Genomic DNA, 25505 nt, shown 5'->3' on the forward strand with positions numbered 1-25505 from the left:
TCTATTACTTTTTATGCAAGTACTTTTTGTGATTCTATTTCCTAGGTTATGTTTATAAAAATATAAAAATAATGTAATTACCAAAAAATCTCAATAAATTTGTATAATACCTTTTACGAACGTACACAATAATCTTCAAAATAAGTTACTCATTCCTTTGGTGAGCCAAACATAATCCAAAATTCACTCGTGAATCACCAAGAATCAAAATAAATAATCCAATAACAAATAGGTAGAACACAAAATAGTATCGCGATTTTTCCGACACAGTATTTGCTTTTTGATGCAGAGCAATAATCCGGTAAATAACGAGTAAGAGCGACGGTAGACGCTCGAGTTTCGAGCGATTGGGGAGTGGGGAGACCCCTATAAGAAGATAAATCACCAAGGAACAGGCAGTTTACAGTTGAATCGTCAGACGGACAGTTTACGTTTTCAACGAATCTTCACGCACATTCGAAGCACTGAAAGGCGTTCTACAAGGTATGTATCTGTCAATCAAATCAACGTTGAATGCATTATTTGTACAAATTTTTTTGTCAGATTCTATACTTCATGTTCCTAGTACCAAATTTTTGTAATCATATAAAAATGTAATACTACTAAATAATACGAAGATATTGGCACATAAACTTATTCTCCAATAGCACGATTTTTTATTGTTTTCATAGTATATAACTTTTGTATTCATACGAAAATAGTATTAAATGACATGACATTTAATATACTTCAATTTAGTTAATTAGTATGTAAATGCTACAATAAATAAAACTATGTGTGAATATATTTTATAGCTACTGTTATATCATCTGTTGAAAGACGGTACGTTTATGGAACCATTCGATTCAGAAACACATTTTCAAATACGGATGTTTATATTGTATGGTAGGAACCAGTGTAAGCACGTTACTTACAAAACGGCACCGGTATCGGCATGATAAGATATTAAAACACGTCTTCTAATACCTTGTTTATACTATTATTGAATACCACCGACCTATAAGTTATGTTGGCGTCACGTGACGTTCCGTGCCGTATAATATGAAGCGACCTTTAATATTTACCTCTGGTAATGCGTTCTATACTGATAGTTTCCGTGAATGCAAAATTTTCTATCTATACTTTCAACGCGGACATTTACATGTAGTCGCTCTCATAACTTTTTAAAACAAGATAACTTTCTTTAAATTGGATCAAAGTCTTGAGTCTTTTTGAGGCGTTAGAAAAATTAATTTACTAGACAACGTGCAAAAAAACAACTGTCACTATTCACAACTTTTTTCTTTGAGCCTGTAATGAGGATTTAAATAATATATTTTGTAGATTTATGTAATTATATTTGTTTGTGTAGATTTATGTAATTATCGAAAACCGTTAACGTTGCTATGATCTACAAATGGTTGAAACTGACTTTCGGCCTATAATAAATTATAATGAGTCTTGATATATTTTTTGATATCTGTCGCTTGTTTCTGTATCAATCGATTTCTATATAAAACTGTATATGACCGAGGTAAGTCTAGAAAACGTATTATTTGAATTTTTATTACAGGCTCAGATAAAAAATTTTTAAATAGTGACTTTTACTATTTTTATACGTCGTCGAATAAACTAATTTTTCTAACTTGTCAAAAAATCTCAAGTTGTTCCGTCCAAACTTAAAAAAGTTTTTCTGTTTTAAAGAGTACGTAAGTAATAACTGTTGGTTAATTCTCATTTCACGGGAATCAAATCCATCGCATTCAGTAACAAGTGGAATTTTACGGGCATTTCGTAGTTCGTGAACAATTTGAATGTAAAAGCGTATATTAATTGAAATAAAATAAATTTATGCACTTTTGTCTGGCAATGTTATCTAGGTGATTCACATTGTTGAAAATTTTTTAGTCCATAAGTGTATAAAAAATTTAGTAAAGAAGAAACATAGGTCATCGACGACTACCGTGACAGTGAACACGTTGACGAGCTAAACGAGCACTATTGTACTATTATTATGCAATCACTCTGTATATCGAACACAAGCTATTGAAATCGTGGAGAACACGAACGTAGGTTAGCTATATCTAATGGAAATCTACATGGCAGAAATACACTCAGGGGTTCTGTTTGTTTCTTCAAGGATAACATGTTCAGCACACTCGGAAGCGTTCTCATAAGCGATCCTGTGGATGCTTGTTGCAGCGAACTGCTTGTTCGCCACGGTATTCCGGTCACCACTAAATACAAGCTATCAAAGGAGGAACTAATAAAAGAGCTTCAGGTATACACAATCTTTCATTAATCGAAACTTTCTTTCTCTTGTTTTCTGTACATAGACGCGATGAAATTGTCACGATCGATCTATATACTTACTTTCTACTTACACTAATGCGTACAAATATTTAGCATCTGGTGCAATTCGATCAAAAAGTTGATATTTTCGACATAAGGTTACGAATACAGTCAAACACTCGTAACCCCGTTTTGTGAATGTATTACGTGCGTTATATGAGGCATTAACAATTTTCTTAGCACTGTTATAAGGCAACTGCTCGCAGAACCAATTTTCATCCACCTTCGATTATATTATTGCTTATATTATATCTTGCTTCGAATGGAGAAACCGGTTTACGCCATTTCGATTTAGCGACGATTAGGCTTAGCTGTACTTTCCCCCTATGCTGCGTACACAGTCGACTGCGCACGTTGTAATATGGCGACGCATGCATAGAGATTTCTCCTGACTCAGGTTGTAACAAGATGCGTAAACTAGTATTGATTCTGCTTTTCCTAATTAAAATGTTCTGTCTAGTATGTCATCATTTTTCAACGTATACAAAATTGAAGAAATATGGTAAATATCAATATCTCAGCCACCTCACCGAGTTCGATGATTATTGAATACAACAACTCTTTTCTACACATGAAACCGCCGCTCGATCTTAGTTTCCGAGTTATTAATAAATAAACGACCGGATAAAATGACGCTTAATCCAAACCTGATCCTTGTGTTTTGTTTGTAGCTTATATAAACGGAAATTGAGCGAGGCGGCGAACGTGTCAGCTATGTTTGTTACCGTGTCACATATAGACACATTATTAGCACATTTTTTGTTAGATTTGAGTTAGATGCTATTTTATCCGCCCACCGTGTCGTGTTGTAACGGGTGTACAATTAATTATAGGCAAAATATATTATATTGGTACGGGCAGTTTTTCGCAAATATCTCGGGAACTAAGGCCAAGGGTCGGTTTCATGTGAAGAATAGAGTTGTTCAAAATGTTCATTTCTACAACATATTGAAAAATTCTTGAAATCGGAAAGGTGGGTTAGATAATTACCAAAAATATTTGTCCACTATTACTGTGTCGAACTTTTGATGGATTCTTCTCACATAAGGCATACATTTGAAAGGCAGTAGAATGGAAACAGAGATTAATCATATCATAGTTCACGTACAATTAATCTGGTGGAAGTAGTAACGTGTAAAATTCTCATCATAATTAGATGCAGTTTATGTATTCCTTATTCGTCGATAGATTTACACAGGGTAATTCTCTTCAGAAGGTGTCAACGACTACACTCTAACCGATAACCGATATTACAAACACGATTGTTTATACGTGTAATTTGTCATCAAAGAGAGATATGGTTGCCGTGCCCCGGTTGTATCTAAACAAGGGTATAATATGCAACACGACTAACGAAATTGAATCATCTAGCAATAGCAAGAGAATCTTCCATCTTAATCAGCGAGCAAGGTCCCATACTGATGTAAAGAAGTTTCAAATAGGCGTAAAACGTGACATTAATGCCGAATTTTCAGTCTTAAGGATTGAGCATCATAATATGTTTATTGGTAGATTGCGAATGTTCATACATTTATGCGAAATTTAATAATAGTTCAACAGAGTTTAATAATAGCTTACATTATTATATATATATAGCAATAGTATTGGAATATAGGTATCAGATTACAAACTACGATGGAACTTCATTTATCCGAACTCGCCCGGGAAACAAACATTCATATTCACAGCTAGAGTACGTAAAATCCGAGTTCACGTTCAAATAACTGAATTTAATCGCCGAGAGTTGATATAACCCAGATATACCCATCGCTTTTCCAGAAGAACGATTTTCCCAAGTAATTGGTTTTTTCGTACAGAAAGCTTGTGACTACTTTTTCAAAAACTCCATAGCAGTATATGCAATGGAAAAAAATTGTGTTAATCGCTAATTATGATTGAATCCCCAAATGAAAGAAAAGCGAAGTTATTGTTTTATCTAAGTTAATGAAGCCATAAGTAGTGTTTGTAAAGTTTCGTTTCACTGCACTGTTTGTGACGCGGTTTCATGAAACGTCGATGTTGTCGAACTATCGCAGACGTATTTCAGCGTGTGTAAACCGCTTTATTCCCGTTCTCGCGTCCCTCTTTCTTTTCTTTGATCTCGATCAATTGCCGCGTACATCGAAGTCGGTGTAACCGGCTAGATCCAGTTCGGTCGACAAACGTGAATACCGGTTTAGCTACATGGGTCGTTGTACTTATCTGTGTCGGCCGAGTCCTCTCTCCTATTGTGCGCCCGTAGACATACAATTTCCGCGATAGCTCCCGACAGGCCATTATCAATGGTGAATCCCCAAGAGCAACAAAATATAAAAATGCCACATTCTCGTCAACTTGCTAATTAATTTAATTAATTTAATTACATAACGCGAATTAGATTATTTAAGTTATGGTATCAAAGATATTAAAATATAAATTACAAGCAAATTTAGATCTCGTAGAGGAAGGTTGAAAAACATACTTGCGAAAGGCACCTGAATCCGCCACTGCTTATCATTATCAGGACGAGCGTGAAGAGCGCATTTACAGTGGTTCGCGAGAATATTCGAACGCTTGTCACACAATTTTTTTTTCATCGATATATCGTGCGCATTATGGGAAATTTTTTGAGATCTCGTTAGCGCTATAACGAGACACGACTGTCGTGATTATAACAGCATAGCTGAATACGCATAACACCAATTCTTGGGAAATTAGGAAAAGCTTGAAAATGCCAATTTTCTTATCGAAATTATTAAATGATGACATTTACGTTTTTACAGTAGAAGACAGGTACAGTCTGTCGTGTTTATTAATTTTCTCAGATTTTTCGAAATAGTAGCTTTTAGCTCTCCACATATATTTATTTATATATATATTTATATGTCGGAGAAGAGTCAGGAACAGGGTTGTGGGCGTTTGATAGACCTCCCTTGGAGTTGGCCATCGTTGTGTGATAACGAAGACGCGGCCTAATGCTACGAGTAGGGACACTACTGACTCGACAATCAACGGCGGTGATGGGGCACTTGCGATGTGAGCGACGTTGGTCTTAGGTCCGGTAACGAATCCGCGGTCAACGGGAGGAGAGATAGACTGACGCTGACTCGAACGTGTACTACTCGCGGATTAAGCGGTGTTGGTCCCTTCGTCGATGAGATCTCCCGAAGGAATGAATGTTCGTCCCAACGTCACCACCGAGACAACCTCTGGTAGTGTATCTAGGTATGCCAGCTCCTCCGATCGGCGTCGCTGTCGATTGGTCGATTTGGGACAAAAGCTGCCTGTCCATTGCAAAAATCTTAATTGCCGAAAACCCAGGTTTTATAGCGGGTCTCCAAGCTGGCTGGGCTTGTGCTGTGTACGTACTCCACATTTGGTATTCATTGTCCGAAGGGACCTCTATGGGTGTTTCTTTTAATGAGGGTCATACTGTAACTCCGCGCCTTTGTTGGACGGAACGCCCGTCCCGTTGACCGCGGCTACGTTCGGCGACTGGTGGTCGCCTTGAGCCCAAGTTTATTATCACAAATCGGAAACAAGTACAATTGGGCAGGATAACGGCAAATTGTTTAATTACGACTGTAAACTTTAATTGCAATTTTACGGATTTTCCCGAAGTTCCAGGGGGACGGCTCCGGCGTCCTTTCATCTCCGACATATACATATATTTATTCATATATTTATATAATTAATGTAACGTGCATATCGTACGAGTATTATATGCAATTCTAAATAGTTCTATTTTTATTAAACGAGTGAATATACTTTTTGCTAATCTTTATCGCTGTCTGATTTTATAATGCGTGCCATGTATCTAACGTGCGATAAACAATAGGTTATCGCAACGATATATGAGCATGTAAAATGCCCTTTTATTCCTGAGCAGCCAATTGAGTTTGATATGTACTCTGTATGGAAGTTGTAGATTTTGCTGTGAATATGTCGGCATCTCGCTTGAAATTGTACTATATTGTTACTTTTCTTGAAATAACGATTTATTCTTACCGGGTCCTACCAAATATTTCAGGCAGTGCTACACTTGGCAGAAATAATGAATTCAGAAAGCAATATAAACTCGCGTTACTTGAAAAAACAAGATAATAATACATGGCTGCACGAGAATAAAAAGAACACTTTGATGCGAATGTGCAAACGGCAGTCGCGCTACCTATCGAGTGTTGCTGGCATATCGTTACGATAACTCGTTATTCGTCGCATGCTACATACACGCTACGCACACGTTATGAGGTATACACGATACTCAGCTAAATCTTCACCGTTGAGCTAATAGTTGAACAAATACTGCGATTAGTAAAAGGTAGAACAGTTTAAAATTCATTCGTTTAATAAAAATAAAGCTACTTAGAATTGCATGCGATGATAATACTCAGACGATGTGCACGTTATATCAGTTATATAAATCTGTACATAGGTCACTGTTACATGCCCGGGTAATTCTTTTTTTTTATGTATAACGCAGCATTTCGAAAAATCTGAAAAAATTATCAGTTAATAAACATGATAGGCAGTTTCTACTGTAAAAACGTAAGTGTCGTAATTTAATAACTTGAAGAAAAAATTTTCAGACTCAAGGTCTTGAAAAATTGCCAGATATTTACAGATAAGTAACCGCCATACAGTAAAATAAATCATGTTTAGGTCAATAACTATCCTAATGATAGGACTAAAATTTTGTCGAAATGGTTTCCCTAGAAAGCTCCTCTCATCGACGTATCGTAAGTTTCATTTGATTTGCCGATGCTTTTATCGTGTTTATTAGAAATTACAAAACGTTTATTGCAAACATACACCTAGCGAACGATTGGCAATCGTAAACGCTAAAGATGGTCTCGCTATATATTGTGGCTTGTTGATGTAGTGACAACAATTAACCATGCAAGTATTTTGACGGTATTTACGACTTGTAACTTCTATTGTATACATTTTCAGATCCGTTCCAGGTTAGACCAACAGTTAAGGTAGCCGTGTCTCGTTACAGTGCTAATGAAATTTCAAAATGTTTTATATAATAATATAATACATAAAAAAATGTCTAAATGTATACTAATATTTTCGCCAGTCGCTGTAAGTAACGTACTATTCACATAATTATACGTATGAAACAGAATCACGAAGGATTGATCGTGCGATCGGAGACAAAGGTGGTCAACGATGTGTTTGCTAGTTGTCCAAAGCTCCGCGTGGTCGGCCGGGCTGGCACTGGCGTCGATAACATCGATCTTCAAGCTGCCACGAGAAAGGGAGTCATCGTGTTAAAGTATGTCTGCTTACTCTCTGTTACTCTTCTGTTACTGTAACTTCGTTAACTCTCACGATAATTGAACGACGAGAACAATTATTTCAACCACGGACGTTAGTTTTTGCATAATAACCCAGACAAATTAGCCACAAGAGGGATCACATTGTGCTAAAGATGGTACATACCTGAAATTTTATTGCTCGAATTTGTTAAAATCATGTTGAGGAACAAAAACAGAAAGCTTCGAACAAAGCTTGCAGATATTGGAAATATCTATCGGATGAAACCTAAGGTCGAGCAACGTGATGGGGAGTAGTAAATATGGTAACATATATGAGGAATAGTAAATATTACTCAACACTGTAAATAACATTTTGCAAAAACTAATAAATATTTAACGACGAAATTTGGCACATTTTTTAAGAATGACGTAAGCTAGATTTTCACCAACTCTCAACTTCGTAGATTTAATTTTAGAAGAATATTCTTTACATCTACGATATTATCTCTTTCATTCGAAAGTTTTTGCCACCTGATTATTACGTTCGTTGAAATATGAAAAAAAACTGTTTTCAGCAACTTTGAAGATGCAGATAGCCAAACCTGTACAAATGCAAAGTGGTAAACATATATAGGATTTACATTGTTGAACATGATTTTGGCAAATTCGTGCAATAAAATTTCAGGTGGCACATTATGTTGCATCAAAGGCTAATTTGTCTGGAAATATTAAATATTCCAAATAAATATTATAAATCGCTCGGTCAACGGTGTATTAAATAAAATGCTAAGCAATTATGCATTTTTTTCAGTACACCCGGTGGAAACAGCATCAGCGCTTGCGAGTTGACGTGCGCGTTAATCTCTAGTCTGGCACGTAACGTTCCTCAGGCGGTTCAGTCGTTGAAAGAAGGACGATGGGACAGAAAATTGTATTCCGGTTTCGAGTTATCTGGAAAGACACTTGCGGTGCTCGGAATGGGTCGAATCGGTCGCGAAGTGACTCGGAGAATGCAAGCGTATGGCATGCGTGTGATCGCCTTTGATCCTTTACTCACGTGCGAAATCGCAAACCAGATTGGTGTGGAGAAGCTCACTTTAGATGAGATATGGCCCATAGCTGATTACATCACCGTACATACGCCGCTTATTCCTCAGACAAGAAGTACTTTGAAATTTTTCTCAGTTATTTTCATTACAGTATCGGAACGAAATATTTGGAAGAAATAACCTATTCGCGTTCTATTAACTAATTTACAAATAGATACACCTTGTTTCAGATCTGATTAACGCTACGACGTTGGCAAAGTGTAAAAAGGGAATACGTATTATAAACGTGGCTCGCGGTGGTATCGTGGACGAAGAAGCATTACTGAATGCATTGAAGTCGGATCACTGCGCTGGAGCAGCTTTGGACGTCTTTATTGAAGAACCACCGAAAAACCCTGTCACTCTTGAATTAATCGCACATCCCAAGGTCATCGCTACTCCTCATTTGGGTAATAACCTTTTTCAATGATATTTTTCAAATAACTGTTATCTTTTATCTTTACCAGTAACTTCGTTGTAACTCAATGTTGACTTACAGGAGCAAGTACCGAGGAAGCTCAGCAGCGAGTGGCCGAAGAGATAGCCCAGCAATTTCTAGCATTGTCTGGTAAATCGACAGAATATGCAGTTACCGGAATCGTAAATGCACCAATGTTGCACGCTGCCATGTCAGACGAGAACGCATCGTGGATCGAACTATCGAAAAAGTTGGGTCAATTGATCGGTCGGTTCTTGAAAGGGAAACTGAATGTAATTGTACATAGCCAAACAGTTGGTAATGTCAGCATGCGAGAAAAAGTATTCGTCCACACAGCCGTTCTCGTTGGAATTTTATCAGGGCAAACGAAGAACGGTTTGAACTTGATAAGTGCGCCTATATTAGCTGAGGACATAGGCATTGATGTTAAAGGAAACCACAAAGAATCGACTGATGGGGAAGCAATCGTTGTTGAAGCTGAAGGTCATCAGATCAAAGGTAAGATGAGAATAAAACACTTTTTATCAATGTATTATCATTCTTGACGTTCTCAGTATATTTATTTCGATCGTTTTGATCTATTTCTCTCTCAATTTTATCCAGGAACGGTCCGTAACAATGAACCACTGTTGCTCTCGCTAAATGATGCACAATTCGGCAATGGAATCGCTCTAGGGAACTACGTCTCCTTGTATCAAACTAACAACGTCCAAGATCTGGCGAAAATTGTGAACGCTTTCTCTACAAAAGGCATCAACGTTTGCAACTTGAACGCCAGCGGAAGCTGGATGGTGATTCAAACCGATCAAGAAGTTTCCGTACGTGTTGACAGCATCGAATCCTTCTGAAGCCCATGTTGTTCAATTAAGAGAAAAGCGCAGTATTTTAAAACTCGGTATGACTCAGTTTCACGCAAATCGAGTTACATTTTTGTTACATCAATATAGATTAATTATATCTATGCAGATATAAGGGTAATACAATGTTCGACTCTGTTCGCATACGTATTATTTATTGCTCCAATCGAAAATGTAGGAAAAAGAAATACACGAGTTGTGTTTCTGGTGAATACACCTGTACTATGATCACATGTAATTAAAAATCTTTATAAATCTTAAATACGTACACATGTATTGAAAACTAAAAATATACAAAAATATATATATATATATATATATGTATGCGTGCGTACGTGCATGTGTGTATGTGTATACGTTATATGTATACGCACAAGTATTTATATTTTTATATTGCTAGTACTCATTAATAAAATATTACATGTATCACAAAATTACCAGCATTTACAACAATCTCCGTGCGCATTATTTCTCATGGGATAAATACAATACATCCACATACACATGGGCCAAGAAGGCATGAGAAATGTATATACCTTAGAAAATACAGTCATTGACAATTCTACACCAGTAAACTAAAAAATTATTTACGCGTCCATTTGCTAACTAAGCCAACTAAATACTTTCTTCAATAATCTATGAATTTTCATTGCATTTGAAACATACTAAAATATAATCGTAGAAAATGTAAATTTATATTCTTTCGTAGCTATCTAGACGACAACAGTTAAAAGTAAAGGTGATTCCATCCTGTAAATATAATATTAAATTGTCTGCAAGGGTAAACAAATGGAGAAAAACCTAAATTGTGTCTTAATTAACTTACTTTAACGAGTGAAGGAAGGCTTTGCCAGAAGCTATGATTGGGCATCATTTCCCAACCTGTTGCACCCCTCAAGAACTTCAAAGTTAGTGCTCCACCAATAAAGTATATTCCAGAAATCACAAAGAGATAAATAAGTAATGTAGAACCAATGGAAAGGCCCTTAGAGTGCATCAATGTTTTACAAGCATAAGTAGACGTTAAGAGTAGATGCTGAAACAAAAACGCAAGAGTTTAAGAGAATTAGGAGAAACACCTGTCTATTCCTTTTAAAAAATTTGAAACTTACATATTCATTAGGAGTTTTATTGAGAGATTCCACGTACAAGTGTGTTTCACATGAACTACAACATGACAGGGCTATTGTTGTTGTATAGTTCTCATGATGAAACATGAAAACAGGTGGTTTCGATTCGTCACTCTCAATAATTATCTTTGTTTCCTCTGCTTTACCCAGCACAAAAGTATTGTTGTTGCATGTGGCGCACAACTGGAATCATGATAGTAGTAGTGTGTCATTACATATTACAGTACCAATGAATTTTCACAATGTTTTGTACAATATGTTCATAAAAGCTTTCTAAAAATATTCAAATACTATCGTGAATCGTTGTACGTTGAATGACATCGATAATAGAATTAGAGCAAACGAGAAAATTCCATAGCATATTCATTAAACATTTCCTTACAGAAGCCCCATCTCCTTTGTAACATTCGCTCATTTGATCGTTCGACAGTCGCTTATTTGTACAAGGATGGAAGAAAAAAGCGCAATTCTGTTCGGTACTATTTATAGACCTAAAAGAAAAAATTTCTTTTCGGATAAAAGTTAACGAGCAAAATATGAAGAGGTTAGGATATTCGATCCACCGACCTTGAATTAACCAGCGGCATCAAACTGTACCCTTGCCAGTTTGGAAACATGCACGAGCAACTCGTTAATTGTTTACATTCTGAAGAAGTTTGCTCGCAAAAAATTATTAAAAGTGATGCAAACACAAACAAAATCTCATTTTTCTTGATCATTTTTGACAAGACTGATCTACGCGTAACTGCACTGCTATTAGTCAAAACATTGCCACACTCGGTGTCACTAACACTAACCTCTTCGTTTTATGCAATAATACAAAACGTATTTTAAACAAAATAAATGATTTCGTGTATCATCCGATCGACTAATCTAGGAACAATTTGAATAAAGGCGCGACGGGAAACTATTAATTTTCATACACAATTCCAAAATTATCTTTCCTCTTGGTGACATGTTCATAATTAGCGATTATTTCCGCACTATACAACGATCATGATTATTTCGTTACAGGATTTCAAGGTCATCAATATTTTTTTAAATTGTACCCTATATTTTCCAATATGTTTATATATTGTGAAGACACAAATTCAACAACCTTAATAACCCTAATAATGATCAATAGATACGTGGTAAAATTAAAAAAGGAATACAGCGAGGAATTAATTGAAATTAGTTTTATTTCTGTGATTCTGAAGGAGAGATTAGTAGGGAAATCGTCAAGCGAAATCCTGTCAAAAAATGTACACTGAGAATAAGGACCTCTCGTGGTGAACGGCTGCATTATCAGCACACCTCGTCTCCAGCGCTCTTGGTGGGAGAAATGCGCATAGGTTAGATAAGAGGAGAAATGTGTGATCGTGCAATCCTAACAAGATTAGGGTATACTGTGCGACGAAGAAAGATATATAAATTAGTTCCATTTTTTCACTGCTTCTTTCGCAATCGTATATCATCCTAATTAGATCCTGAACTTTGTTCCTATATTCCATTTAAACATCGAAAGAGATAAATAAACATTTGCAAATTCTGTTCAGTAAATAAAACCACTAACGTGATACCTGTTAATTAATTTCAGCAATTTCTGTGGAGTCAAATAAATTTATTTTTTTATTAATATTATTCAGAAAAGGTTATAATATTCTTAGATTTAATTTATTATATTATAAGATAGGTTAAACTAATATTATCTTCTGTCTGTTACAGGATTGCTTTTGGCGCAACATCAGGAATCCTCAACCTTTCTGAGAATTTCAAAGGGATTCAGTTACGTCTTATTGTTACGTTCTATTTAGTTACCGACGAGAAGGTAACGTTAACTGACGTTTAATGCAACTGGCAATAAGTTCCAACTTTCGGCTAAACTTGCTATGTGCAGGAATACTGGCACGAGAGAGGATTAAGGTTGTTCGAAAGTAAATTAACAATGTGTAATGATTTATTCAAATCTTACTCGAATTCAATATTGACAATTGATTGACAGACTGACGGATATAAAATTCTTCGGTTGACAAAATGGTAATTCTTCGTATAACAAAATGATGATTCTTCGGTTGACAAAATGATAACTAACTCCTCGAATGGTAATTATTCGGTTGACGAGCGGTAATTAATTATTGATTTCTCTGAGTCACTACATTTATTTATATCTGTCAGAGATGAAAAAACGTCGGGGTCTCCCTTTTGAAAATGTTTGGGAAAATCCCCAACGTTTGTTCAAACTGCCGACTTTGTTTACAATTTAAATTGTCTTACTATCGTTATAAAAATATAGTTAGGTAAATATAAAAACATAGTTAGATAAGTTTTCGCAAGATATAGCTTTTAGCAGGTTTAACTGCCTTTCTCTTCAAATACTGTAAACACGATTTCAAATAAACGTTTTAAATTATCTTGATTTGAAAGAAATTATCAATTTTACTTTCGCGCTACGGACGTGCGGGACGTGACGCTTATACTATTTAATATTCTTTTAATATTCTTTTAATATTCTTTTAATACCTACCAATATTTACCAATTTTCTCAAACTCTTCCGCCATTTTTGATAACTTAAACTAATGAGAGTTGGAAAGTATTTAAGGATATGGATAATGAGAAGGTTTTAAAATAACTAGTGATTAAACACTTTGTCCATTTGCAAAATAAGGTCGTTTTATTCAATCGAATGTGCAAGTTTACAATAATCGTACAACTTTATATACAATTCATAATTTTCTGTATAATAATTTGTGTAACTGAGTAATTTTATTCATAACGTTTCATCGTCATGGTATCCTCGAAGGAAAGTGTTAATTCTTTGTCTTTCAGGCGTTTCTTTTCGATGTGTAAGAATTCAAATTAAAGCTTAATTAAATTTCAAATTATATCGTAGGTAATTATAGATATCTCCGGACAGGGTTACGAATAAATAATTGGTATGTTCACATGTAGGACAACCTTTATTATTTAATACAGTACTAATTATAACATAATACTACGCATTATTACAATATTAGTATTATTATATTGGTTGTAATCTGAGATTTTCTTCTTAATGGTGTTTTTTGCGGCGTGGGTGCGTGCGTGCCGTTGCGTGCATGCGTGTACGCGCGCGCACTTGTGTGTACGTATCTATATATGATAGTTTTCATACAAATAAACAAATAAATACATACGTATGTATAAACTATATATATATACATATACATATACATATTTATTCGTTTATTCGTAATACCCCTACACTTAGTGCATTACATGTACACGTATGTATGTGTTTATATGTATACATATATGATATTTATTATACCCTTGTATTATTACGCGGTACATGAATTCATATCTTATCTCTTATAATCTTATAAATCTAATTCGAATACATATAGTGTATATAGATATATATATAGATATATATTTATATATCATCAGGATGGTATAAATAATATTGTATTTCATAAAAGCACTTTTTGTTGCTTATAATATTATTGTTTTTTTTTCTTCTTTAATTATCGCATCGCTTTTTCCCCCACATATTTCCCCTAACGCTCTTTCTTTCTTTCACTTCGTTTCTTTTTTTCTTCTACTATACGCGACATCCATAAAGGAATTTTCTTGCTTTCTTTTTTACATTCTTAAAAGAGTTTTACGTCTCTCTTCTTTTCGGCTTTCTTACTAGCTTCGGAAGGAAAACTTAAGACACATTACGAACTACAGATATCGAGAATCTTCTTTTTTTCTTACATCTTCTTCCTCGTCTTCTCCTTTTTCTTTAAATACTAGACAATCGTTTTCGCGTTGTATGATCGCTCCTTTCTCATCGATCTCTTTCGAATATCGGTCGATATCACGCAAACCCCCGTTCCCGCCCCTGTCCCCACCCTCGCCCGAGATGTCGGTGAGAAATTCCTTTCGTGCAGTTCGCTAGTTCTAGCCGTTGATTTCTTTTTTTGCTTTTTAATTTTTTTGTTATTTTATTCTTCGTTCATTCGCTCGCACGCACACACACACAGACACACACACGTTACAGGCAGACGTGTGTGCGCGCGAGTCCAGCGCTATGCAAGTGTGGTACTTTGGAAGACTATCATATAACTCACAATGTTCTCCTAATCCATGACCATTTATTCTATTGCATTTTTAGAAACGACCGCATGCGTCATAGGAAAAGTTTGTTGCAATCGGACTGCGAATATTTATAGAAATTTGTATTTCTATAAGTAGAACGAAAGGAATCTTGATGAATGGAACTGTAGGCGAAAAATTGTTTCTATTGTGATATTGTTACACCGTAGTGTAATTTGTATTGTAACGATAACGTATCCGGCAGAGACAAGCAAGTTAAGTGACTATAAATAAGCGTGTCTGTTCGATGTTGGGTTGTTGGGACGTTTGAAATATGCGTTTCTCAGACACATGTTAAAAGATTTTCTGAATTTTATGAACTGTCAACTAACCAACTTGCCATACGGACACATGAAAATCCGCAGTCTAATTGCAACGTTTAATACGATAAAGGCGATAAAAGGAGGAAATGCGATAACGTTGTGAAGAGTAAACCTAAACACTATAGCGGAAAAAAGGAGAAGTGGTAGAGATAAAGAAGCGGTAAGAAGATACAAAATGGACGAAATAGATTTGCACAATAGAAGAAGTGATCAAAGAGGTTAGAAGAAAATTGTTTGCTACGTATGACATCCTTCCAGGACACTACACCGGCATAGTAACGAGTACAGAGTGTCCTACAAGGTATGGCATATGCGGCAAATGAAAGATAGGAAATACGGTTTAATTGAAACAAGAAATACGAGCTTATCGATGCCCTTACCTAACCTCTACTATTATTAGTTTACTTTATTTGCTTGCTCTTCTTTTTATCGAATCAGTTTTTAATTTGCAAAAGTTTTGCTCCATGTTCGAATGGCCCGGGAGAATTACACGCGTTTTCCAATAAGTTACGCAGTTCTTTCGTTTTCGTTTTATTTTACTTTTTTTTCATTATCTTTTTTCTAGCAATTAATTGTACCGCCATTAAAAAATATCTGATATTTGTCTCTTAATGATTTATAAACTTTAAACCAGAGAATGCTCGTGTCACTTTAGAGTTAGTTTATAGAAATTACGTTCGCATTTTTTTATATCCTTTGGATAGATATTAAACACTTTTTTTTTGTTCTCTCAGATACATCATACCTTATGAAACACATTTATGCTTTCGCCCTTACCCGCTTCAATAAATATCTCCGTATGTGTTACTCCCTCGCAATCGTCCTCCTCAATTGTTATTTTTTTTTTATTTATTTTTCTTTTTTGTTTGGCTGGTCCACTAACATTCCTAGAAAAAATACTCTCTGCAGTCCTCTATGTTTATAAGCTAAGATTTTTTTTTTGTTCCTCTATTTTCTGTTTTTGGTTTCCCGTCGTTCTTCTATTTCGTTTTCCTTCGTTCCTTCGTCAAAACTGTCCATTCACTTATCCCTCGTTTTAACTTTATCTTTCCCCGATTTTTAATACTTTTAAGAACACCTTCTCCCCGTTCTCCGTCTTACGTACATATGAAACCTCGCAATAGGTTCGTGCAAGCTACTTGCAACCACTTCAAACAAAGAACGTAACGCGATTACGGTACCTGAATTTTAATCGCTACCGTGCGATCGAATCACATTGATCGTTCGTATTTCCGCGATTTACACACGCGATACTGTGTATGTATATTGACGGTCATTATACATCGATACGGCGATTATACATCGTAATCGAGATACACGCGGTGAAACGTTAACTAACTTCGTACACGATTTGTCGTTCGACTAGTTTGCAAGAAAGCGAAGGGAGAAAAGCTTACAACTGATGGTTAGTTTGATTATAATAAGATTACAAATTATCTAGTATCACAAACATCGTTATAGATCGCGAAAATGCCCGTGGATAAACGAATCGAGCCGATTGGAAGGAAATAATCCAATTCGTCAAATGAACTCCTGTTTATACAGGCCGTTCCAGAACCTGCGAGTATAGCTTCACTGGTGGAACACCCTGTATGTATGTTTATACGATATAAACGCGTAGCTTTCTCGTGTCGCGAGAGAGGAAGAAGGGAAGGAGGAAACATGAAATACAATATTTCTTCTATCGAGACGTTTTTATCTTGGAATCACACTCGCAGCTTACCCTTCGCGATGATTAATTACAGTTCCATTGCTTGAACGTTTAGATCGATCATTATACGGTAGAACTTCATTTATCTCAAAGAGATTTTAATTAATGCGACTCGTTAACTGGACTTTAGCTGCTTGAATTTACTTAGTCGAACGCGAGCTCCTGTTATGTGAACACAAAATAACAAGTAGTTGGTGAGCTCTTGGTGTTACGTCAACTACAATTATACATATAAACTGCTGCTTGTCCTCCAAGTGAGAATAAATGGAGTTCCACTGTATATTGATTTGATGAGTGGAGGATCAGTGTTATAAATATAATATGGAATAATCAGAAATGGTTCGATCAACCAAGAAAAGCCAGAGGAATTGAATCCTATAATACTCGTAAATCGTGGATAAAATAATATTTATTTATTACTTGTTACTTCAATGAAACTTTCCTTTTCTCAATGAAATGTACATTGCCGTTAAAATGTCAAAATCGTATTTGGACATTTGGTTATCTTTCACAAGTAAACTGTATTTTAATGATATTGAATTACCATATACATATGTATTTAAAGTTTATACTAGTAAAATTTACGTTTTACAAATTTATATGGAATTCTACAGCATAAAATCTGACCTCTGCTGTCAATATTTTCGTTCATCGCTGTACACGGAAACACCATATGTTACAGGAATATAATAATTTTCAAAGAGAATCGTATGAATTAAGGAAAACTTGACACAATTAGCGAGTAAGATCCAATCAAATTGTGATAATTAAATAATTTAAGCGGGAATTATGTTTAATTGTATTCCTGTGATCATTCACAAACCTTGAATCCCTCAACCATCTATTAATACACGAACAATACGAAAGAGAGAATTTTAGAAAAAAAAATACTTATCTTAATTAATATTCGACTAAGCGTTTAAAATATGTTAGAAAAAACTATAGAACATAGATTAATATTCTTCAGTGATAATCAAGATAAAGAGATCATTCTTCGTGTCTTTAATATTTTCAAATAATTTCTGACTTCAGAATAATATTTCAAAGAAAAGAGCGAATAAAGAAATAAAGGTAACCTGTCGTCGTAATAGTCTTTTGAAGTATCAAACCTTCTTTTTCCTTTTCAAACTCATTGGGATTCGTTGAAATATAAAAGTCGGGCAGTTAAACGAATGATTATTTTTATTCTATTTACCTCTAATCACGATCAGTATAATCGATATTAAAGCGATGATTGGAATTCTTAGACTTTAGAGTTCCGAACAAGCGAATGAAATGAAATTTCAAACAAGTATCAAGTACCCTGTACAATCGTTAGTCGTTAGTTACGTATAGATATTTAACGTTATCTCCAATGATACTGAAAGTCTTCTTTGATTCGTTAGCTTTCGAAAACGAATATATATTCGGTAAAATCACGAAACAAACATCAAGGATCTTCGAATTGGAAAAAACAACTCGTAGAATACACAGGATGAAACTGTAACTGTAGTAGTTATCAGGGAAAAAGATTGCCCCCCTTGTCGAGAGCTATGAAATTTAACAAGGGACACGATTCTACTAATCGAACTGTGGTTTTCACCTCTTCATCAGAGAAATGCTGTCAAGCAGGAAAGTCTAAAAAAATATTTATATTCGCAGTTTATTATTAATCTGCTCTCAGTCAGTCTCAAATTTTGGAGATGAATTATTATCTCCACGACTATGGAAAAATATAATTGTAAATTCAATGATAAGTTCTTATTGTAAGAAATGTTTTTTTCATAGCTAGACTGCGGATTTTGTTGTGTTTATAGGAAATTTGTAAGTGCAAAATTGCACAGAATAAAGGTGATATGAAAAAATATGTAAAATATCCAAAGTATAATACTTTCTATGATACTTGATAGGTAAAATAATCTTCTACCGAGATTCTAATTTTTTTGGTTATATTCCCAAAATTGTGAATTTACGTAAAAATCCGCTATCTACTTATAGCCTTTTAATTATTACGTAGTTTGATAATGACACATGGGTAAAAAAATTTAAAAAGTCAAATTTTTCATCGACACCTTCGATACGTCAACTATATGCTTCATAGAAAGAGCGTCTTTTTAGTTAAAAAAATAATGCATTCAGTCGATATTACGGCACTTCCGATGATTTTTCTATTATGTTCTAGTTTGATCTCGCGTGTGATTGTATTTAGAAATCGATAGTTCAATTGAGATACAGTTTTCGTTGAAACAAATTTCACACTCTTCCAAGAAGACGAGAATTTATTCGTTGGAAATAAGTATCATGGTAATTGTACTATTATCATAGCAAACGTACAATATTACTATATTAAAATTGAGTACACAGCTGTTCATAAATGTTAAGACATTTACAGAATATCAGATAAATATAGAAAGTTATTATTAAGAAATTATTGATTTTTCATGTTCAATTAATTAATTATGTAACTAATACTATTATATTATTAATCGATGAAACAATAAATGTATTTCTTTCAAGTAAAACTGATCTTGAATTTTAGAGAATTACATGTTTCCTGTCATTATTATTGCTTGTGCATTTCGAGATACCTAACCTCCTAAAATGAACTATTTACGCTAGTTTGATGTCTTTTCGAAATTCCAAGATATCACACGATTTACGTCGATCGTAAATAAAAGTCACGACAAGTAGAAAAAACGTTCGCCGTTTTCTTCTTTTGATTATTATTGTTCCCTGCTATATTGGCACTTGATATATAGTCACAATAAAGAGTGTAAAATCACAGAAGGAAACAAATCGCGGGACAATGCGTTGTGATGAAGATCGTAAGGACGGTTCAACAGTTTGGGAAGAATTGAAATTTATGATGGATTAAGTTGAATCGTGTCCCTTGCCATTCTTTTAATACCTTACTTTGTATTGAAACACACAGAGCAAATATACGTTTCTTTGATATTTTTCCCTCGATGTTGGCAAAGCAAAATCTTCCTTGTTATTTTACGTTCTGATTGTTGCTCAAATGACGCCAAGTTACAATGAATGCTACCCACTTGGAAAAAATATTTAAATAGTATCGATTCTTTATGATTTTTCTAAAGTAAGGCCTAACGGTGTAGGTACAGTGGTCACAGACGCGCACACACTTTCAAATACCGTTTCACAAGCGGCATTTCGCCTCGTTTTCTCCTTTCTTTTTTAAATCGTTAACCGATTATTCTCGAGTATTTCTGCATCGAATAATATTTTAAGTTACCTTCAAGTCATCGACGATCATTTCACAACATTTTCGATAATTTCGACGATGCTTTCATCGATATCGAATTTTTTCGGCACTCTGTCTAGTCACGCGTTTAAATCATCGATGATATTTTCCATCAATACATTCATTTCTTTATGTAAGAAATGATGAAAATGATAAAATATTATTATATCACACTTATACTGTCATGCCTCGTTTAAGTTATACTAAGTTACTAACTTTATATCGTGACTTTATATTGTTAGTACAATATATATATTGAATTCTTAGATAATTATTATTATATATACTAAAGAATTATTATTAGAGGTATATACTATAATAAAGCTACTTGAATTGAAGCAACTTGAGACCACTTCATCAGTGTACTTATTATTTACTTAACTTGAAATATTTCTTTCAAATTTATGTGCTTACACTCATTAGTCAAACAATGGCTAAATGTTATTTTTGTAACTTTCCATTCTTAGACCTTCAGATCCTTCTTTAATGATTTTGATGTTCTCTTAACATAGGACTGAATTATTCTGAGGACATTTTGAAATATATGTGATATATTTGAAAATAATGCTACACTAGAAAAATGAATTAGACAAAATTAATATAAATTAAGAAAAATCGAAATAGGACAATGATGATGATGACAAACCTATATTCATAAATATGAATTAAATGTCGATGATTTGAACGCGTGAGTATGTACGCAAGGTTAACTTGCTTAAGCTGTCGATGAAATGATTGTCTGTAATCTAGAGGTAACCTAAATAATATACGCACATAATTGATCGCGTTGTATCGGTGAAAACGCGTCTTTTTAGGCTTCGATTTCTAATTCGTCATTCGTGGAGTTGCTTGAAACGTAGCAAGGCTACAACAAAGCTTCGTACCATTTCATCTCTCTCTCTCGATTCCATTTTAGAATTGTCTCTAATCGATAAATCACATCTCTCGTCTCTTCGATTTGACAGTTTCTCTTAAGAGTATTTCTCTAAATAGAAATCTCTCGTGATCTCTTAAAACTAATCTGCCTGTTTAAATCTTATTCGCCTTATTTTAAATTTACCGCGATTTTATACATATTTTTTGTCAATTTTTCATTTTTTTTTTTTTCAACGTAAGTAAATACTCTTGATTTACCATTTACGACATCCCACGATTACAATCTACGGTTCGTTATACTATAACCTATGTTTCATAACTTCCAAGCGCGGTAAATTTCGATTTACGAACGTAATATTTTTTTTCTCAAGAACATCTTTTTGGTGTCCCACCGAATGAAAGTCTCCTTTTACTTTGTTTTCAAGAGCGAGCAAGACTAGAATCTCTTATTAATATCACTGTTTATGTCTAATTAAAAAAAGAAAAGAAAATTTAAAATTAATCGAAGAAAAGGAGGAATAACTATTAAATCTCATATCAAGTTTCTTGATTATATGTACCTTGCTTATTTCTTTTTTATCCATTATCGAAAAGCTTTTAAGAAACACTTCTCAGGGATTTTCCATCAAACGGTGACAATGACGTTACGTCCTACTTTGGAAACATTTTTGTTTTAATAAAAAGGGATGTAAATAATGAAAATAGTTCATAATTGTACCCGTTTTTGTCGTTCCTAGGCCGTTTTTATACCGGTAATTGGAACATAAACTGATTTGCATTAGTAGAATAAATTTTTGAACCCTAGAAAATAATACTATAAAAAAAATTTTCAATATTCCAATGATTAAACAGAAACGATGTTGATTCGCGAAATTTACTGGATAGCAAATAAATGAGAGAAATGAAATGTAAAGATTATTATACATGTACATATGTGATGATAAACTTTGAAAAATTTACACACTAGTAACGAAGCAGCTTTTAATAGTCGCTAGTATCGATTGATATATCGTTTATCGCTAAATCTAGGGATATTCATTTCTTTTATGTTGCACCATTATATGAATGTACAGTATTACTACACTTTCCATTCGTACTTGTGTATTTCATCTTTGCGATTAAGTACACCGATTAAAATACTTTGTTGAAATACTTTTAACGGGAATATAGTTCGACGAAAAGAGAAATATATGCGTAGAGGGCACAAGTATAGTTATTTTTGTCTGCTATACTTCACGTGGCCTGTTTTTCCCCATTTCCTATTGCGCTTTTTTTGAGCAAATAATATCATGTTATAAATTATTCTTGATATTTCCTTTCTTCTCTAAACTATCAAGGAAACGATGAATATTTTCAAGGAACAAAATAAAAGAAGAATGAAAGAGAATATTCGGAGAGACGATGATATGGAACACTCTTAAATACATGTAATACTTCGGAAATCTCGGAAATAAGGTAATTATCGTAAGCGTTCAATTCGATTTTGAACATCATGGCGACGATAAGTCTTCTCTTATTTCATTTTCCCCGATCTTTCCAAACAAATAGATACGAGACTCGCTTTTATAAATACGGAGTCGTTAGATTATCACCAAATAGTTGCACATTATTATACACCGGTTTAGTCTTACACGCGTTCATCTCGACTTTTTCTAATGAAAAAGGACAACTAATGTTTTCTCTGCATTTATAGTCATCAATGCAGATATGTATGTCGATAAAAATGCGCATTCGTAACGTAACCAACAAATGTACAGAAAGTCATTCACATTCGTAATAAATATTTGTTTGATTTAATAAAACTTTTATTCGATTAAGTTTCAGATTATTTTCATTGTGCTATTTCTCTGTCATCACAGGACAAGAAACAATATAGACAGCATGCTGAAAACAAGGTTATATAAGGTATCTTTATAAAATTGATTGTCATACAAATATCGCAAGCGATATTACCAAACTTGTGTCACGTTGCTCATTATAAGTTTGTCGGTAAAACACAGGTAAACGTTTAGAGTGTAGCACGAAATAGAAAAATAAGACATGATTAACATTACATTTGGTGAGTAATAGATGTTAATAAAATTATGTATCATCTGTTTCAGTAATGAAATTATTTACCATTTTCAAAGAAGAATATTAAGAGGCTTTAACGAAAGATGCGTATATCGGAAATATGTAGTAGAAATCTCGATAGCCAAATAAAAATTTTACGGGACGGTTCACAGTTACATACTGTCTTGTTTCGACATCACATGTTAGCGTTTCGAAATGTTACGCTGATCACGTTATGTTCTTGCTAATTTGCAAAAGGCGAAATTCTTGCTACTTTCTTATTCGGTTCGTTACGAAAAATGGCATGATCTTGGAATTGCGTATATGCACGCTCGTAGGGGGGGTACCTTTTTATGAACAAATTTTAACAAATTGTCAGAACACTAAGTTCAAAGTACATCGTTGAAATAATGTTCTCTACACGATAGCACCACCTGTTCACCCGCTCATCGTAATTTATGTACATACATACAGTGGCTACAAGATTCATACGTACTTATTTTTAGCCGAAAATTATTTGATTGAATGCGAAACGAAGCATCCTGTTTATTAGATTCTACGTTTCAGTTCCATATTTTTATAAGCATATGAAATTATTATTAAATGGTATGGAAATTTGTTATAGATGGATATAATTAATTGGCGTATAAATGCAACGTAATAAATACAGCGGTGTAGAAATATCTTTTGCAATCACCGTATACGTCTTTCGACTAACAAAAACTATTTGTTCGTTAATATATCCATTACGCATAAGAAGATAGACATTTTATAAAAAAAGTGATTTTGAAATCGTCGTTCAAAATTTCTAAAAGGGAAAAAATACTACTAGGAAAATACCAAAAATTAAATTAATTTTTCATCGTTAACATTTAGTAGCAGTGGTAATTGATAATTAACCGTATTATTGCTTTATAACAATATGTACGTAATACATTAATGCACGTTAATTCTACATATAAATTATGGAGAAAAAACGGATATGTTAGAATTTTGTATGGTTTGCTATAAATATCGATATTAACTTTACACAAGTATAAATAAATTATCACAAAAAATATATCATCAACAGAAAATTCTTTCGAGGCGCTTCAAAAATTACAATTACATTCGTACCAATTGTAGTACAATTATGTACAAAAAATTGTTCTATATGTTTTACAGTAAAATTTCAACGAAAAATTGTCATCGATATTTTAACGAATATTTCCTGTTCCATTTATAGTAAAAAATACCATGAATTCTGAGATTTCAATAAATGCTATAAAACTCTTCATTTTAAGTAAACACGTTAGCAAATTGATACGATAAAAGAAGCTCAATCGTTGGACAATTTTTACTTTTTTCTCGCTCACTGAATTGTAATCGTTCCGTTGTAAATTGGAGCGGTTTAACGAAACTAAAAGGAGAAGAAAGGACACAGAACGTACAAAGTAACATAATTTTGTTCGAACAGAAATAAACTTGCACGCCGTTTCAATAGCGTACTGACAAAAAGAATAGATCAGAGAATAAATTCAACACGCAAAGTAATGCGATAGAAATAAGGAAACCTGTGCCATTTACTTACGTTTTCTTAATAGACAAGGAAATGATAGCGAGAGTTCCGTATTGTTTAAAATAATTCGCGGTTACCTAGTAAAAAAAAAAATGATTACACTTTGAGACTGAAAAATGGTCCGGTTCTGCAACTGAAAAAGAATTGCGAAAACGAAGAATGCTGCAAAGAAAATGATAAATTATTGAAAGCCGGTTGAATTTGTATTAGGGAAATTGAAAAAAAAAAAGGAAAATGTTCAATTTGATTTTAAATAACTTTATTTCTATTTATCATTATAGCTATCAGAAAAAGACGAGAGAACACCCATGATCGTTTTAATCACTCGTTATTCGAATTCTCACTCAACGATTACATAATTAAGTAATTACGAAAGCAACCAAGAGATTTTTTTTTTTTTCGAAATAAAGAAGAAAAAAGTAAACATCTTAATATAAACATATATTAAATTCATACAATTAATTAATATACATATGCATTTCATATATATATATATATATATTTTTTATATATATAACATATATATTAATTAATACAATTAAATTCTACAGTTT

General features: G+C 33.9%; 2 protein-coding genes and 2 long non-coding RNA genes across 5 annotated transcripts; 3 read left to right on the forward strand and 1 right to left on the reverse strand.

The window, feature by feature from the left end:
• Nucleotides 1–389: 389 nt before the first annotated feature.
• Nucleotides 390–10098, forward strand: LOC117240657 (D-3-phosphoglycerate dehydrogenase). 2 transcript variants are annotated; one of them, XM_033506684.1, is made up of 7 exons: nt 390–483; nt 2120–2260; nt 7440–7591; nt 8386–8738; nt 8854–9072; nt 9162–9599; nt 9705–10098. In XM_033506684.1, the coding sequence occupies exons 2-7, from the start codon at nt 2126–2128 to the stop codon at nt 9947–9949; spliced, it is 1542 nt and encodes a 513-aa protein (XP_033362575.1). In that variant the 5' UTR covers nt 390–483; nt 2120–2125; the 3' UTR covers nt 9950–10098. The 2 variants fall into 2 exon arrangements, with proteins under 2 accessions (XP_033362575.1, XP_033362576.1); XM_033506685.1 differs by lacking the exons at nt 390–483; nt 2120–2260 and adding an exon at nt 6924–7049.
• LOC117240659 lies at nt 10097–12124 on the reverse strand. Its single transcript, XM_033506688.1, has 5 exons — nt 11656–12124; nt 11471–11579; nt 11071–11271; nt 10785–10994; nt 10097–10708 (listed from the first exon to the last, which is right to left on the reverse strand). The coding sequence occupies exons 1-5, from the start codon at nt 11805–11807 to the stop codon at nt 10652–10654; spliced, it is 729 nt and encodes a 242-aa protein (XP_033362579.1). The 5' UTR covers nt 11808–12124; the 3' UTR covers nt 10097–10651.
• Nucleotides 12125–12259: 135 nt separating this feature from the next.
• Nucleotides 12260–13486, forward strand: LOC117240662. The gene is made up of 2 exons (XR_004494761.1): nt 12260–12721; nt 12796–13486. It is a non-coding gene; the product is annotated as an uncharacterized LOC117240662 (long non-coding RNA).
• Nucleotides 13487–15453: 1967 nt separating this feature from the next.
• LOC117240661 lies at nt 15454–25357 on the forward strand. Its single transcript, XR_004494760.1, has 3 exons — nt 15454–15468; nt 17964–17966; nt 23166–25357. It is a non-coding gene; the product is annotated as an uncharacterized LOC117240661 (long non-coding RNA).
• The last annotated feature ends 148 nt before the right edge of the window (nt 25358–25505 follow it).

Source organism: Bombus vosnesenskii, unplaced genomic scaffold, assembly GCF_011952255.1.
Source record: "Bombus vosnesenskii isolate JDL3184/JDL3185 unplaced genomic scaffold, Bvos_JDL3184-5_v1.1 scf7180000014824, whole genome shotgun sequence".
Classification (NCBI taxonomy): domain Eukaryota; kingdom Metazoa; phylum Arthropoda; class Insecta; order Hymenoptera; family Apidae; genus Bombus; species Bombus vosnesenskii.

Bases quoted from the DNA above. Each gene is read 5' to 3' on its own strand.
- LOC117240657 (XM_033506684.1), top strand. From the start codon at position 2,126: ATGTTCAGCACACTCGGAAGCGTTCTCATAAGCGATCCTGTGGATGCT. The intron at 8,739-8,853 runs GTACTTTGAAAT...ACCTTGTTTCAG, and splicing joins GCTTATTCCTCAGACAAGAA to ATCTGATTAACGCTACGACG. The intron at 9,600-9,704 runs GTAAGATGAGAA...AATTTTATCCAG, and splicing joins TGAAGGTCATCAGATCAAAG to GAACGGTCCGTAACAATGAA.
- LOC117240659 (XM_033506688.1), bottom strand. From the start codon at position 11,807: ATGATCAAGAAAAATGAGATTTTGTTTGTGTTTGCATCACTTTTAATA. The intron at 11,272-11,470 runs GTAAGGAAATGT...TCATGATTCCAG, and splicing joins ACAAAGGAGATGGGGCTTCT to TTGTGCGCCACATGCAACAA. The intron at 10,709-10,784 runs GTAAGTTAATTA...TTATATTTACAG, and splicing joins GCCTTCCTTCACTCGTTAAA to GATGGAATCACCTTTACTTT.